General features: G+C 37.0%; 4 protein-coding genes across 4 annotated transcripts; 2 read left to right on the forward strand and 2 right to left on the reverse strand.

Moving 5' to 3' along the window:
- Nucleotides 1-2,244: 2,244 nt before the first annotated feature.
- On the forward strand, nucleotides 2,245-2,793 carry LOC113755870. The gene has a single exon (XM_027299737.1). It carries the CDS (start codon nucleotides 2,245-2,247, stop codon nucleotides 2,791-2,793), a length of 549 nt encoding a protein of 182 aa, XP_027155538.1.
- Nucleotides 2,794-5,046: 2,253 nt separating this feature from the next.
- On the reverse strand, nucleotides 5,047-6,235 carry LOC113763836 (ferredoxin-like). Its single transcript, XM_027307795.1, has 2 exons — nucleotides 6,179-6,235; nucleotides 5,047-5,720 (listed from the first exon to the last, which is right to left on the reverse strand). Exon 2 carries the CDS (start codon nucleotides 5,642-5,644, stop codon nucleotides 5,183-5,185), a length of 462 nt encoding a protein of 153 aa, XP_027163596.1. The 5' UTR covers nucleotides 5,645-5,720; nucleotides 6,179-6,235; the 3' UTR covers nucleotides 5,047-5,182.
- Nucleotides 6,236-7,798: 1,563 nt separating this feature from the next.
- Nucleotides 7,799-10,121, forward strand: LOC113755878 (iron-sulfur assembly protein IscA-like 3, mitochondrial). Its single transcript, XM_027299745.1, has 4 exons — nucleotides 7,799-7,833; nucleotides 7,948-8,219; nucleotides 9,167-9,284; nucleotides 9,579-10,121. Exons 1-4 carry the CDS (start codon nucleotides 7,799-7,801, stop codon nucleotides 9,691-9,693), a joined length of 540 nt encoding a protein of 179 aa, XP_027155546.1. The 3' UTR covers nucleotides 9,694-10,121.
- An 851-nt stretch (nucleotides 10,122-10,972) lies between these two features.
- On the reverse strand, nucleotides 10,973-13,475 carry LOC113761082 (uncharacterized protein YnbD-like). Its single transcript, XM_027303907.1, has 2 exons — nucleotides 12,629-13,475; nucleotides 10,973-11,489 (listed from the first exon to the last, which is right to left on the reverse strand). Exons 1-2 carry the CDS (start codon nucleotides 13,170-13,172, stop codon nucleotides 11,257-11,259), a joined length of 777 nt encoding a protein of 258 aa, XP_027159708.1. The 5' UTR covers nucleotides 13,173-13,475; the 3' UTR covers nucleotides 10,973-11,256.
- Nucleotides 13,476-13,693: the final 218 nt, after the last annotated feature.

A 13,693-nucleotide genomic window follows, 5' to 3' on the forward strand; every position in this document is an offset into this window, starting at 1 on the left:
TCTGTGATATATATTTATCAAATCAAATAGTGAGTGATCTACATTTTTATACACAATAAGAAAAAATTAAATGGTGAATTTAGATGGACAAAAACCACCATTTCCTGTTAGTAATACTGCAATTCTCTTATGCATACTAAATCTGTACAAAATTGATTGAGATTTGAAAATCAAAGATATTTATATTTTGAAGGCCAAAGAAAACTTCTCTTTTTTTTTTTTTTTTGAGGGCGAGGCCTAAGAAAGCTACTTACATGAGTAAAGATGAGCAAATAATGCTATAATTACTCGAATAGTATTAATCGTATATCAAATATATCTTCTTAACCAAAATAAAAAAATTTGAAATTTCGGCCTGCAGAGGATCTCTTATTTTTGTTGAATGAAAAAGAGAGAACGAGATTCTTACTTGAAATAAATAGAAGAAAGAGCAAAAGCATGGTGCCGAAACATTTTCTCATCTCCATGGCCGATTCCAATCTCTTTAATTTTTTCTGACCTCACTGAAATATCATTTATATCCATGCGAAAATAGCTTTTTTTTTTAATACATATCGGCAAATCTGCAAATGAGGCATTAATTTCTTGCCAACTAGAATTTTTAGGTGAATTCACAAACGAACCACGGTAGCATTGAATTTTTAAGTGAATTCAAGTTAGATCGTAGTGACGCTTTTACTTGAAAATCGTCCACGTCTTAACAAATTTTGCCAACAGGGATAAACCCTCATTAATTTTCACGTTTGTCCTCGCATGCATTAAGCTTTGATTTCCTTACCCGGCGAGAGTTCTGATAGAATCCGGTGCAGAAATATTGGTATAATTGCACCCACTTCGGCGAGTTACATATCACCAAATTGGCAAATGAGGCATTAATTTCTTGCCAAGTAGAATTTTTAAGTCAATTCACAAACGAACAATGGACGCAGTCAAAGCTTCAATCCCCCCCCCCAACACACACACACACACAAACCCTTTTTATTTTTAAATTCGCAATCGTAAATTTAGAATCATGACTAATTTGTTTCATTTTATGTCTTTGTGCAGTGTATTTAGCTTCTCGTCTTACTTCTTTCGAGAAACAAAAATTTGACTAATTAAACTTAATCCCAGAAGTCAACCCAAAAGCCGGCAACTCTTGGATTGCTCCCAGGGACCAATTAGTCAATTTTTGTATAATTCTTTTGGCAGAAGAGTGACCTTTTCCACAAGTTCATTAAAATTTTCAATAACCCTTAGTAATGTGACCCTAAGGATATGAACCAGTAGCTTTAATTAGAAACTGATCTCTGATGCCAAAAATTTCTTATACGTCCTCAAGCTGATCTTATCTATGGTTATTCACATCCGACTTTTACTTCATTTATTTTGCCCTACCACAAAAAGTAAAATAAAACAAACAAAATTGATTCCAATCAATAGATGGCTCTCTTCCGCAATGGATAGCAGAGGGTCCGTAGTACCCGAAGGACTCCCGAGGAATCCAGTAGCCAGGAAGTGGCCTAAAAGTCTCTTCAATTATGCCATAACATATTTGGCTCTACACATTTACTATATGGTAACCTCCGTCCAGTGCTTGGAAGAGAAGGAAGGGGCCTAAAAGTCTCTACCATTATGCCTTGCTATATTTGGCTCAACACATTTACATAGTAACCTCCGTCCAGTGCTTGGAAGAGAAAAAAAAAAAAAGAGGATCTTTCAACTGTCAAACTTTGAAAGGGTAATATAATAATTCTGTTAACTAATCTTGTACCGTGTTTATTTCATATAATTTCGTTGTATTTTCATACACAAGGTAGCTAAATTAATCTCAAGAAAATAACTTATTATTAAGTAGAATACGAAGATGACAACAATTATGCGTAAATCAATCCAATTATGGATTCCGCATTTGGTCCTCGTTCCTTACCAAAACATTTGACTAATTTCCAATCCCTTTGCCGCAATGAGCTTGCATGTCTATTTTTTTTTTTTTTTGAAAAAAAGAATAATAACAGAGAGCAAGGAATGAGGCATTAGAACACAGAACCTCTCTACTTTCTGAGTTCTCAAACTCAAGTCATTATTGAGTTTTGCATGTCATTTGAATGAAACATAGTCCTCTGTCGGCATGTCGTTGTGCCAAGCCTCGAGGAAACAAAGAAAAGCACAGCTCATATTCACAGCCTCCTCCTAATCCCACATATCTAATTTAAGTTCCCCAACTCTTCTCTTTTCTCTCGGTATACTACTTTTAATTCGAACATGTCTTCAAGTTCAGGATCATCCCAACTCCGGAACCTTTTTTACAGCATTGAAGATGAATTGGTGTCCGGAGAAATGTTTTACGAGCTCCCACCGGAGTCGTTTTGGGTGCCGAATGGCCAGGAAAAAGATTGGGTTGATCACCACGCAGTAATGCAACGCAAGAGCTCGATGAAGCTTAGTTCTGTCGGGCCCTCAAACCACCATTCCCAATCATTTTCTCGCCGGTTTTCTCCATCTGTGAATCAGAAAAGTAAAGCTTCACTGATTGGCTTTCCAATGACTCCGAAATCAGGCTCAGCCGACAGGAATATCCGGCAAAACAAGGCCGGAAATGCTCGCCTGTTCAGAAGCTTGTCTGAACCGGGAGGAAAGCTGTCCGTAGAAGCGCCTGAACCGGGTTCTCCTAAAGTTTCTTGCACTGGGAGGGTTGAGAAGGAGAAAGGAAGGGCCAAGAAAGCCTGGTTTTGGAGCAGTTTCAAGACCATTTTGAGAAGCGGATTCGGAGTCAGCCTGTTGGCTAGTAAGGGCAAAGGGGTGTCTGCTTGAGTCGGACACACACAGTAGCGGCCGGTTGGTGGGTTCTGACTTCTGAACTGAAAGCGGCTCAAGTCCGGTAGCCGGACGGAGCAAGATGCTGCGCGGCAAGAATTCTGGTTTTGAAGTGATCTCACACGTGGCTGCCTCTCATTGGCTGTTCAGCGTGAGGACCCATGCTTGGTAGTTGATTGATTGGGGCCGTGAGTGGCGGGAGAGTGAGGGGTCCAACCTCAAATCATTTGCATTTTGCAGTAGTAAACAGCACATCTACAATTTCCCCTTAGCTTTTATTCCTATTAATGGATCACTTTCAATGTATGAATCATGATATTATTACAACCCATCAAACTTAGCCTCACACTATTGTGTTCTATCTTAATTTTTCAGTCAATGAGTTAAAAAGGGAGTAGTTCCAGTTTCAAAATTAGGTACACCCGTGGACTTTTATGGCTTAAGAGAGCTTCCAATTTAACAGAAATGAATCACTAAAGGCTCTGTTTGGATTGATTTATTGCTCACCTAGTATCAAATTTCTTGATGGGTGATTGACAATTTCTTGATTTTTTTAATATAGTTTAAAAAATTAATTAACTTTGTTGAAAAACTAAATTTAGCCTGTTATTTTTCTAATATTCAGTTACATTAATATTTAGAAGTACGACTAATCATTATGCATTTACATTCATTAGATCATTGTTCGTTTACATTAATTATAACAACAATACTGATGAAAAATTGCACCATTTAAGATATGAATCAAAGCAATTACTGTATTAAATTAAATAGTTTATATTCACAGATAATAAAGTATGTTAAATAAAGATACTTTAGAGATGTTAAAAATTAATCATATTTTTTAAATTAAAAATTGAATTATAATTTAAGATGGGTGAAAAAAATAAGACTATCAATATAGGATTAGGAGAGTATGATATATTGAGTTTTCTAGTGTCCCCTTAGAGTTCTTGTTTGTTAGCACTTTTAAATTCTTTAATTCCTTGATTTTGACCTATAACTCGTACCGCATCTTGCCCATGTCTCTAGTTGTTATAATCAAGCGAACATTTTTAATTGGGTAACCACAGAGTCCACGACACCAAAATCTATTATTGCCCTACCAAAACTAACCCACGAAAAGGATGGACTTGAACAGGCTTGTACCCAATCTTTCAAACCCTGGTGAAATCCACCCAGCCCGTCCATTTGCCAACTCCAAAATCTAAATAAAATTTTGGTTAGAACAAATAAATTAAGAATATTCCGATGCGTTTACAATCAAGCGAAAATAATTAGCAGCAATCCCCAAAAACCCAAAAGGAATATTGGCTTGATTAGTTTGACTCTTAATCGCTCTCCTGTCCCCTTCCCTTTGTAAGGTTTAATAGGGGCGGCAATTTTCGACACGACCTGAAAACACGATACGAACCTAACACGAAATTAATGGGTTTGGGTTGAGGTTTCGGGAATTCGGGTCAGAATCGGGTTGGACCCGATGAACCCGAAAAGAAAACAGGTCGATTTCGGGTCAACCCGTGGTGACCTGATATGACCCGTTTACGAATTAAAAATAATTTAATAAACATAAAAATAATTTTATCTAACTAAACTAAGTTATTCTTTTTTTCAAAGGCATTAATTACTTAATCCTAAATGAATTTATTTAATTTGTGTGAAGTTGAAATTATTATATTTGGACAAATAATATATTATATTATTTTTTACTTTTATACTGTTTTAATTTATTTTATATTTTGTTTGAGATAAAACACTTTTACGGTGTTTAATTTATTTTAGATTTGGTTTGGAATTATTTATTTAAATTTTTATTACTTGATTATGTAATTAGTTTTGTGAGAAATTGATTTTATTAGAAATTACAGTGATAAATTAATAAATTAAAATTAAGTTTCGGGTCATTTCGAGTCGACCCGTCAACCTGATATTTTCGGGTTCGGGTCAACAAATTTTCTGACGGGGTTGACCCGAACCCGACCCGCCAACCTGATTTGGACCCGAATTGCCACCCCTAAGGTTTAAGACTCTCCCATTGAATAAAAGATTAATTTTATTTATATATATATATATTATTAGTGCATCCACTACCATCATTAGATATATATCACGTGTACAAATTTTAAATTTAAAATCCAAAATTTATTCATATGTCCATCTAATCGTGATAATGTATACACTAACAGTATACTAAATAAAGAGCAATAATTGGTAACAACATATTCTTGGAAAAGTCTGAACCAAGTTTTACTCACCAAGGCAACTGTAGAAAACTACCAATCTCAACAAATGCCTTGAACACGACGACTGTCACAAGTTTCCATTTTTTTTTTGCCAAAATTAATTACAGTGAAACTAATCAGGACTGCTCCTTTAATGTTGATGTTCAATGGAGATCTTCCTCCTTGTGTGTGTAAATCACACAATCAGAAGTAGGGCGGGCAATACACGTAAGAACATATCCCTTCTCAATTTGAGTCTCATCCAAGAATGACCCGTCTGATTGGTCTACTGATCCTGAAACAATTTGCCCCACACAGGTAGCACAGGAACCAGCTCTGCAAGAATATGGCAGCTCCATTCCAGCACCTTCCCCTGCGTCCAGGATGTACTCATCATCGCCAACTTCAACCTCATTCTCTTCGCCGCTCGGGGTTATCAGTTTCACTTTGTATGCAGCCGTTGAGGTGTTTCTGAAGGTGGAGGACGGCTTCATACCCAATGCTCTGGAAACATTATTATTATTCAGAAAGCCCAGAGAGCATAATCCCTGATTACTCGAGGCACGGGATTGCACACTGGGTGAAGCTCTCAGCAAGCAAGATGAAGGAATATTTACAGCCGACATTTTCAGACTTGATTGAACCCTAGCTCTGTAACCAACAAACAAGGAAGGATCCGACAACGTAAAGCCTCTGCAGATCCTGTTCATGGGGAGCAGAGCAGATAAGTTTGAATAAAGATGCTAAATTTCACTCAGTTCGTATCGATCAGGATGAAGAAAACTGATGCCAGTGGGCTCCTAGAACTGGGAGAATAAATTTGTCAGTGGCCAACACAAGTACAAAACGGGATGCAGGTCTTCATCTTCAACTTAACCGACTCTAATTCTCAATCAACTCGATTATTGCAAAAAATGGTGAAATTACATCCACCATGTTTCAGGAATTCATGTTCCATATATCACATGCAAAGAATAATAATGAAGTAGCGCCAACTTAAAATAAGAAAACACTCTAAATCAGCGATTAAAAGAGTAGCCCACGATAGAGGCTTAGCAATCATGTTAAAAATTAGAATAAAAACAAGATCAATTACGGGAAAGAAAATAACAAAAGAAAGAAAGGGACCTTTCTTACAGGCGGAAAAAAAAATAAAAGACCTGCAGCTTCGTAGCTACTATTAGGAGGAAGCAAGAGCTTGCGATGCTTGATATCTAGAATTCCAGAAAATCCATTTAATTCTACTGCTCCAAAACAAAACTCTGATAATCTTTTTATAAACGAGTGACCGATTGCGCTTACCAGTTTCCTGTAAAAGAGAGAGCAATGACGATGAAGTTATATGGTGCTACGCTGCTACTAGAAAATGATGCATGGATGGATGGAGAAAGAAACAAAAGATGGAGTCGAGATCAAGTGTGATCCAAGTGGGGTTAATGCTATTGCTAGGTCCCCCGACCACAGGTGTCCATCACCTGTGTCGTTCATCGGCACTGACGAGGTCATATTAACGTATTGTAAAGAAAAAAAAACTTGTTTCTGAGGCTCCTAATCCAACCCCTCTCTCTCTCTCTCTATCTAAATATAACTTGGCAGGCAGTATTATTATTTTCGAAAATCCGGAGAATAGGATAAAGTAAGAGATTTCCCTAGAATTAGAGATGGCAATTTGTCCCAAGTCCCAATGGGTTATCCATGCCCATGGGGACTTTGGGCGGGATGGGTATTGGATTTTGATATTGGGTTTAAAATGGGACAAATCCCAATTGTACCCATTAATTGATGGGAATATTTGGGAAATACTTGGGTACCCATTGGGCTCAAATAACAAGGGCTCTGTTTGGTTTAGCTATTTTTGGGGGGTATTTTTGAAATATTTTATTATAGCAGTGTATATGAAAAATTTTTACTATAAAATTTTTTTGAAATATTTGATATACTAATATGGATGGGATGTTTTTTGAGTTATTGTATATTACTGTAACATTGTATTTGAAAAACTTATTTTTTGAAAAAATAACCAATCCAAACGGAGTCTTAGATTCAAAAATTATCTTTAACAATTTTTATAGTCATACTAGAGAATATAATCTTATAGTTTTCCTAGTCATTATCCACAAGAATTTTCAACATTTCAGTCAATTTAGACCTGCCATCTTTGGACAATGATAAGGATAAATATTCAACACCTTAAGTACTTTGGCCATCTTGATATATGTTGGAATATGGCTGTATATCTATTTTTTCCTTTATTTGTTAATCCAATTTTTGATGGGAATCCTGAGTATAAAGCATTTGCATGTTTATTTAATAAAACTAAAAAAAATTTAATAAATCAAAAATATTAAAATTATATAAAAAAATAAAAAATGAATTAAAGGAAAAAATATATGTAGAAAATAAATTTGGGTATTGGGCGGGATCAATCTAAACCCATCCCAAAGTGATCCCGCCCAAGTTAGTCCCAAAACACATATGGGTAAGATTGGGTCCAAACCCATATGACTCGGTTCCATCACAAACCCAAGCAAATCCCGCCCATCCCGCCCATTTTGCCACCGCTACCTAGAATCTTCACGAGCTTTAGTTCATTCTATACTTCCCTAGCAAAAAAAAATTAATTTGATTGTCAAAAATCTATTGACTCGAACTGTGTCACACCATTTTATCAAGTGATACGATATAATTTATCTTATTGAATATTTAAAGATCGGGTCTATCCAAATTTCAAACGATTCTCTGACCATTGAGGCCTCAAACACATTTACTTGAGGTAAACCATGTCGAGGATGAGAGCTCGTGCAGGCCCAATGGGGTAACACAGCATAATTGAAAGGCCCAGACAAGTTGTCACTATTCATTTGTGGCCCAATGCCAGAGTTTACTGGGTCAATGGATAGAGGGAGTTTGTATCAAACTATATATCCAGAGAAGGAGAGGGACAGAGGGGGGAATATAGGGAGATTGCAGAGGTAGCTTTATTATTATTATTGTTGCTCTCAATCGTGTCGTGTGACGTTGAAGAGAGGGGTGTGGAGAAGATGGGTCCGGCGTCGGCCCTGAGAAAGCAAGTTCTCACCTTAACCGAAACCGCCGCTTCCAGAATACGGCAGCTGTTGGAACAGCGGCAGCGCTCATTTCTCAAGCTCGGCGTCAAAGCTCGCGGATGCAACGGCTTATCTTACACCCTTAATTACGCAGGTTCCGTTTCTCAAAGTCAATCCCCCTCTCCCCGCCCCTCTTCACTTCTTTATTAGATAATTTTTTTTTCAATTGCCGCATCTAATTTTGCTTCAATTAAGATAAGTTTGTTAAATTTCCTCCCAAAATCTCTGGTAGAGTTATTTGTTCTGGCTTCATCTGTCGTAGATTTAGAACAAAAACTTTTTTCCCTTTATGCCGGGTAGACTTGAATGGATAGGTTAAGGTCTTTTTTTTCCTATCAGTATTTCTTGTTTGAAGCTTACAACAAGAGGGATTTCTGCTAGTGGGTTCTACTTGGCCTGGTTCTATCCTTTGCCCTTTTAGTGAAAACGTTAACTAAAAGGTTGGAATATGAAGATTTTTATTGGTTAATTTATTTTACGGCGATTAAATCCAGAAGATGGTTCTTTTGTTGATTCTTCAGGCTGGTGACATTTTCGAATTGCCCGTATCTTGAAAATTTTAATCCTAGCCAAACCTAGGTTATTTGGATAGATATTATATTGTTCCGTGCATTTGATGAACTTAAGGTGAGTGCTTGGAAACATAATCTGAATAGAAACTTGGATGGTTAAGGGTTTTTTGTCCTTATCATACAAGAGTTCGTTTCTCACGCTTTCCAATTTCCCACCACTTTCCCTGTTCTTCTTTACCGCCATTCCCCTGTACAAAATTTGGAAATAAAAAGAAAAGGAACAAGAAAAGATTGTTCAACAACATTGCTGGACTTCTGTTTATCCATGTACTTTTTGTTCTTTCATTGGTTTGCCTGTGTTGCGGGAATCCCACCCGATGAGAGTTGGTGCACTGCAATAACTGTTGGAGATGATAAATGATGTTGTAGGATTCAATGTAACCAGAAGACAATGGGCATTCCCTTTGTTTTGTTTCCATAATTTGGTTGATAGTTCTTTGCCTGATGCACAAATTTGTTAAATGTACAGATGAAAAAGGGAAGTTTGATGAGTTGGTTGAGGACAAGGGTATTAAGATATTGGTTGATCCGAAGGCCCTCATGCATGTCATAGGAACCAAGATGGACTTTGTAGATGACAAACTGAGGTATGAAATTCCTTTCTATTAACGCTTAACTCAATTTCAGAAGCATCTCTGCAGGTATAACACAAATTTTGCTCTATTCTTTTCATTGTAGCGTTGTTTCTTGAAATGTGATGTTATCTTCCTTTGAACTACTTCAACTTCAGAAAATATGACTATGATTTAGAGGTTAGCCTCAGAGTTAACTTTGTTCCATGGCAGGGTGATGTTATTTCTCATTTCCTCATGTATAGTGGAACAGTTAACCTTTTTGTGCTGCCTGCTAAAATCTCAAACATCTTTGTTTGGTATGATCAGGTCAGAGTTCATATTTATCAATCCAAATTCTAAAGGGCAGTGTGGCTGTGGAGAATCATTCATGACCATGAGCAGGGAAGAAGCCACCAAAAGAGGTGTTAGTTCAGGGACATAAAAATCAGAATGGATTCCCTGAATGCATGTATCCAGAAATCCATTAGGCATTGCAAAATTTATTGGCAGCAATACATGAAGAGGAAATCATGCCTATAAAGAAACAGAGCACTGACTTGAATAACTGTCCTTCAAAATTTTGTTGGTAGTCTTTCCACTGTAAAATAATGATCCATTGGCTGGAGTCATGTATATACTGTACCCTTGGTTATGTACAGCTTTTGCCAATAAGTTTCTTGGGTTGTTTTTCGACTTTTGCATTTGTGCAACAAACTATGGAAGACTATTCCATGATTTGCTTGTAACATGTGTAGAATCTGATCTCCTTAAAATGATCAGCTCATGTGATGAGAGTTTTGTTGCCTCACTATGTTTAGCTTTGTATAACTTCTTCGGGTTCAAATAGATATTGTGTTGTTTAGTTTTTAATGCCTTGACTCCCATGTAAATGTGACACGGACGCCACTGCTTTCATCCTGTTTTCCTTTTTTCGGTTCATAGCCAATGTAAAGCGCTTTTTTTAATCTGAAAGTTAGAAAATTTGTTAGGGAGATTGTTTGGTCCTTGAGGGTATATTTTTTTGATGTCAAGCGATACAATGAATGGCAGGGACTTTCTGTGCGGCCTTGTATCATTGTTTACTGCTTAGAAGTTATGACAGAAGTCATTTTGGCAGTTCCTACTCCTAAATTCCATTGGAGGAGAAAACAAATAGGATACATTTCCATGGTGGTTCGAAAATCTTCCAAGAACTGCCAGTCCAGACCTTGAATTCTAACAGATTTCATGGTATTACCACCATATCAAGACCAATACGTCAAATTATCTAGTTGCGGAATTTTGACCTCTTGCAATGAGTTTCCAGGACCCTTTGCGAGCAAAGTTTCTGCTGAATTTCAAAGCTATGATGAATACACGTGCAGACAAGAGGATTGTTACCATACATGGGTTTGAGCCATACAATCGCCTTTATTAGTGCCCCATACAGGAGTTTAGACTTCACCTGAGTAAACACAGTTATTGGATGTCAGAATTGTTTAGCGAAGTTAAATTGACATTTAGCACAGTGTGACATCTGATGATCACCAGGCATTGCAGAGTATACATCCTAAAGATAACCGGAGGAAAACTTGACTTCAGATATTTCTGCTTTTGCTGAATTAATGTGCTCTGTGACTATTGCTAATAGCTTGCATTACCAGCTTTTATACTCAACCTACAGCTATACCTTCTTTAAAAAATAAAACAAAACAACAATCAGAAAGAGAAGAAACACAGGATGAAAATAAAGAAGCCAATGCACTGTCCTTTGTTCAAGAAAGGAGTTGCACCAGTACAAATATGATCAGCATTTGTTTCCTTTTAAGGCTCACAAACTAGTTATCTCAAGCGTAGGACACAAATGATCAAACATTAGCATCAGACTTTATCTCATAATTTAAGGATAACAAGATTTAACCTAGAAAGGAGAGGATTACTGTCAATAGCGTTTCAAACAAGTATTCTGTTACGTGCCATCTATAATCCAGAAAATAAGTGTACTTTCTTGGTCTTGACATCCAATTCAAGAGCGTTCTGAAGGACTGGACAGAATCACAGATCCCAAACCAATTTCATCATTTCTCTTAGGTGAAGACAGCCGAAACTTAGACCATTCTTCCAACGCTTTGCGATGTAGAGCATTCATTCGGATATAAGGTCGTCTTTCTTTAATTAACTTCTCAGCATTTTTCCAATCCTCTGCAACGCCAAGAGCTACCAATAATGCACACGTAACTGCCACACTTCTTCCATGACCTGGACCGCAAGCAATACAATGAGTAAAACAGATGCACGAGTTACAAGCCTTTGTCAGTTAAAGAAGTGTCTTATATTATTGAAGGTAGTAAGAGCATAGCATATTTTGGAAGAATAAATGAATCTCATCCACAAGCTGCTGAAAGTAACTATAGACTTTTGCCTTAGAGAAATCATCACAATAAACAAGCTCATTGTTATACAAGAACATAAGAATTTAAACCTTTAAAATTTTAGGATAACTGAGGCCAAATATACAGGTTTTCCCAACTCATCACGTGGAAGAAAATCTTAAGTTCGGTTTTTCTCAAGTAGAAAAACATTCCAGGTTAACATCAAGAGCAGAAAGCAACTCGGATCAACTTTATTGTCTCAGTATACGGCCCAAATAAAGTGAATCCATTAAAAGGAAATAGCCAATAAACAAAAAATAGACTGCAATTGTAAGAGGAAACACGCATTGAACAAATTTACTCTCTTTTTTCTTCATCAATTGGTTTTTATGAAGAGTTGCATGGTTAATGAGCACTTCAGCCCAATACTGCCCAAAGAGGTTTCAGTAAAAAGGCTACCATAGTGTCAAGAAGCTCTCAGTTTATTCTTTAAAATGAAAGGGCTGTCCCACAAAAAGATATGAAATCAATCACCAAGCTCCAAAAACAGCACAAAGTGTTCTTGAATATATGTCATGGAGCACTTGTTGACAGAATGACAAGCAATTAACTCCCACTGCATCAGGATAACAAGTTATACAACTCAAAATGAGCTCACGTGAAATAGCACAAAGAGTTACACATTCCCTAAAAAGATGTCAATCCAAGGATGAAGGTAGAATGCGACTTAGAATTCTAAAACAGAACTGGAGGAGATCATTCTTAGAATATAACGTACACAACGGGCATTCAGTATTTTTCTACAATTTTCCATCACAAGACTAACGTGTTGCCTAGTATTTATAACATTATTCCCGTATTGCCTGATACCCAAAAATTAGTATCAATAGTTAAGTAGCATGAAGAAGTAAAAACCAAGTCTTTAATCAGTAAAAAAGACCAGTTTTACCACCAAAACAGAGAAGGAAACAGGTACACAGTAAATCGTGAAGCATAGATAGAGGATTCTGGCGCTTCAAATCTTACCATATGCACAATGGATGAATATTGGTGAATTCTGAGCCCTCTTTCTGCAAGCCCACTTCACAGCAGACTCAATCTCCGCAGGCTGAGGTGACCTTGTGTCCCAAGTTGGAATGCACAAATAAGCATGTCCTGAAAGCTCAGTCTTTCTTGGCAACTCACAGGTACAATCAATAACAGCAGGGTTACCAGGGGGCAATTTATCAGGTGAAAAAGGCCACCCTCCAACATATACACCTTCACAAATCTCACTATAAGGCGCTTCACCACTTCTCAGCCTCCTCAATGCTGAGAAGGCTCTAACGAAGTACAAATACGGGCTGAAAATAATCAATGACCAAATGGGAAAAACCCCATCTGAGCCTTTCCCTAAAAGCATTGGGAGATTGATAGACGGATGAGAAGCAATTGAAACCAAGAAAGATATTAAAGATGCATATAAAAAGGGTATAGCAAACCATTTGAATCCAAGATTGTTCATAAATGTAAAGAGAGAGAATAAAGTTGCTGCCTTTAGTCCAATAAGGAAAGATATACCCACACCCATTGGATTTTCTTGAATTAAATCACAATAATATGGTTAAAGATCAAGACTTTCGAGGATTTTAGCCAAGGGAATTTTTTTTATTTAATGACCTACATGAACTTTGTAAAATTCGGTACGTGTAAAAGATCGAATGTATACTCGAACAGAAAGAACAAAAACAAGAACGAGGACAAGAATTGGAGAATAAAGTTCAGGAAGGATGAGTGTTAGAAAAGGACAAGTAAAACGAGAGTAAAGAATCTCGTAGGCAGATGATCTTGGTCTGCTGAACAAGTGCTGCTGATCTGCAACCAGAAAACAAAATTTTCTTTTTTCTGGCTATTTAGACATGGGCCGCTAAACCAAATTTATTTTCTTGATAACTGACTGGAAAGGTTGAAGGGGCCGCTATTTAGACATGGGCCTCATTGGCGAGTCAATACGACAACTTCCCTTTCTTAGCATTGGAGAACATATCTGCTTATTAAAATTTCTCTACAATGCTAGTCTTATTGTACGGATATCTGGTGAACTTTTGAAGC

The sequence above is a fragment of the Coffea eugenioides genome, chromosome 2 (genome assembly GCF_003713205.1).
Source record: "Coffea eugenioides isolate CCC68of chromosome 2, Ceug_1.0, whole genome shotgun sequence".
Classification (NCBI taxonomy): domain Eukaryota; kingdom Viridiplantae; phylum Streptophyta; class Magnoliopsida; order Gentianales; family Rubiaceae; genus Coffea; species Coffea eugenioides.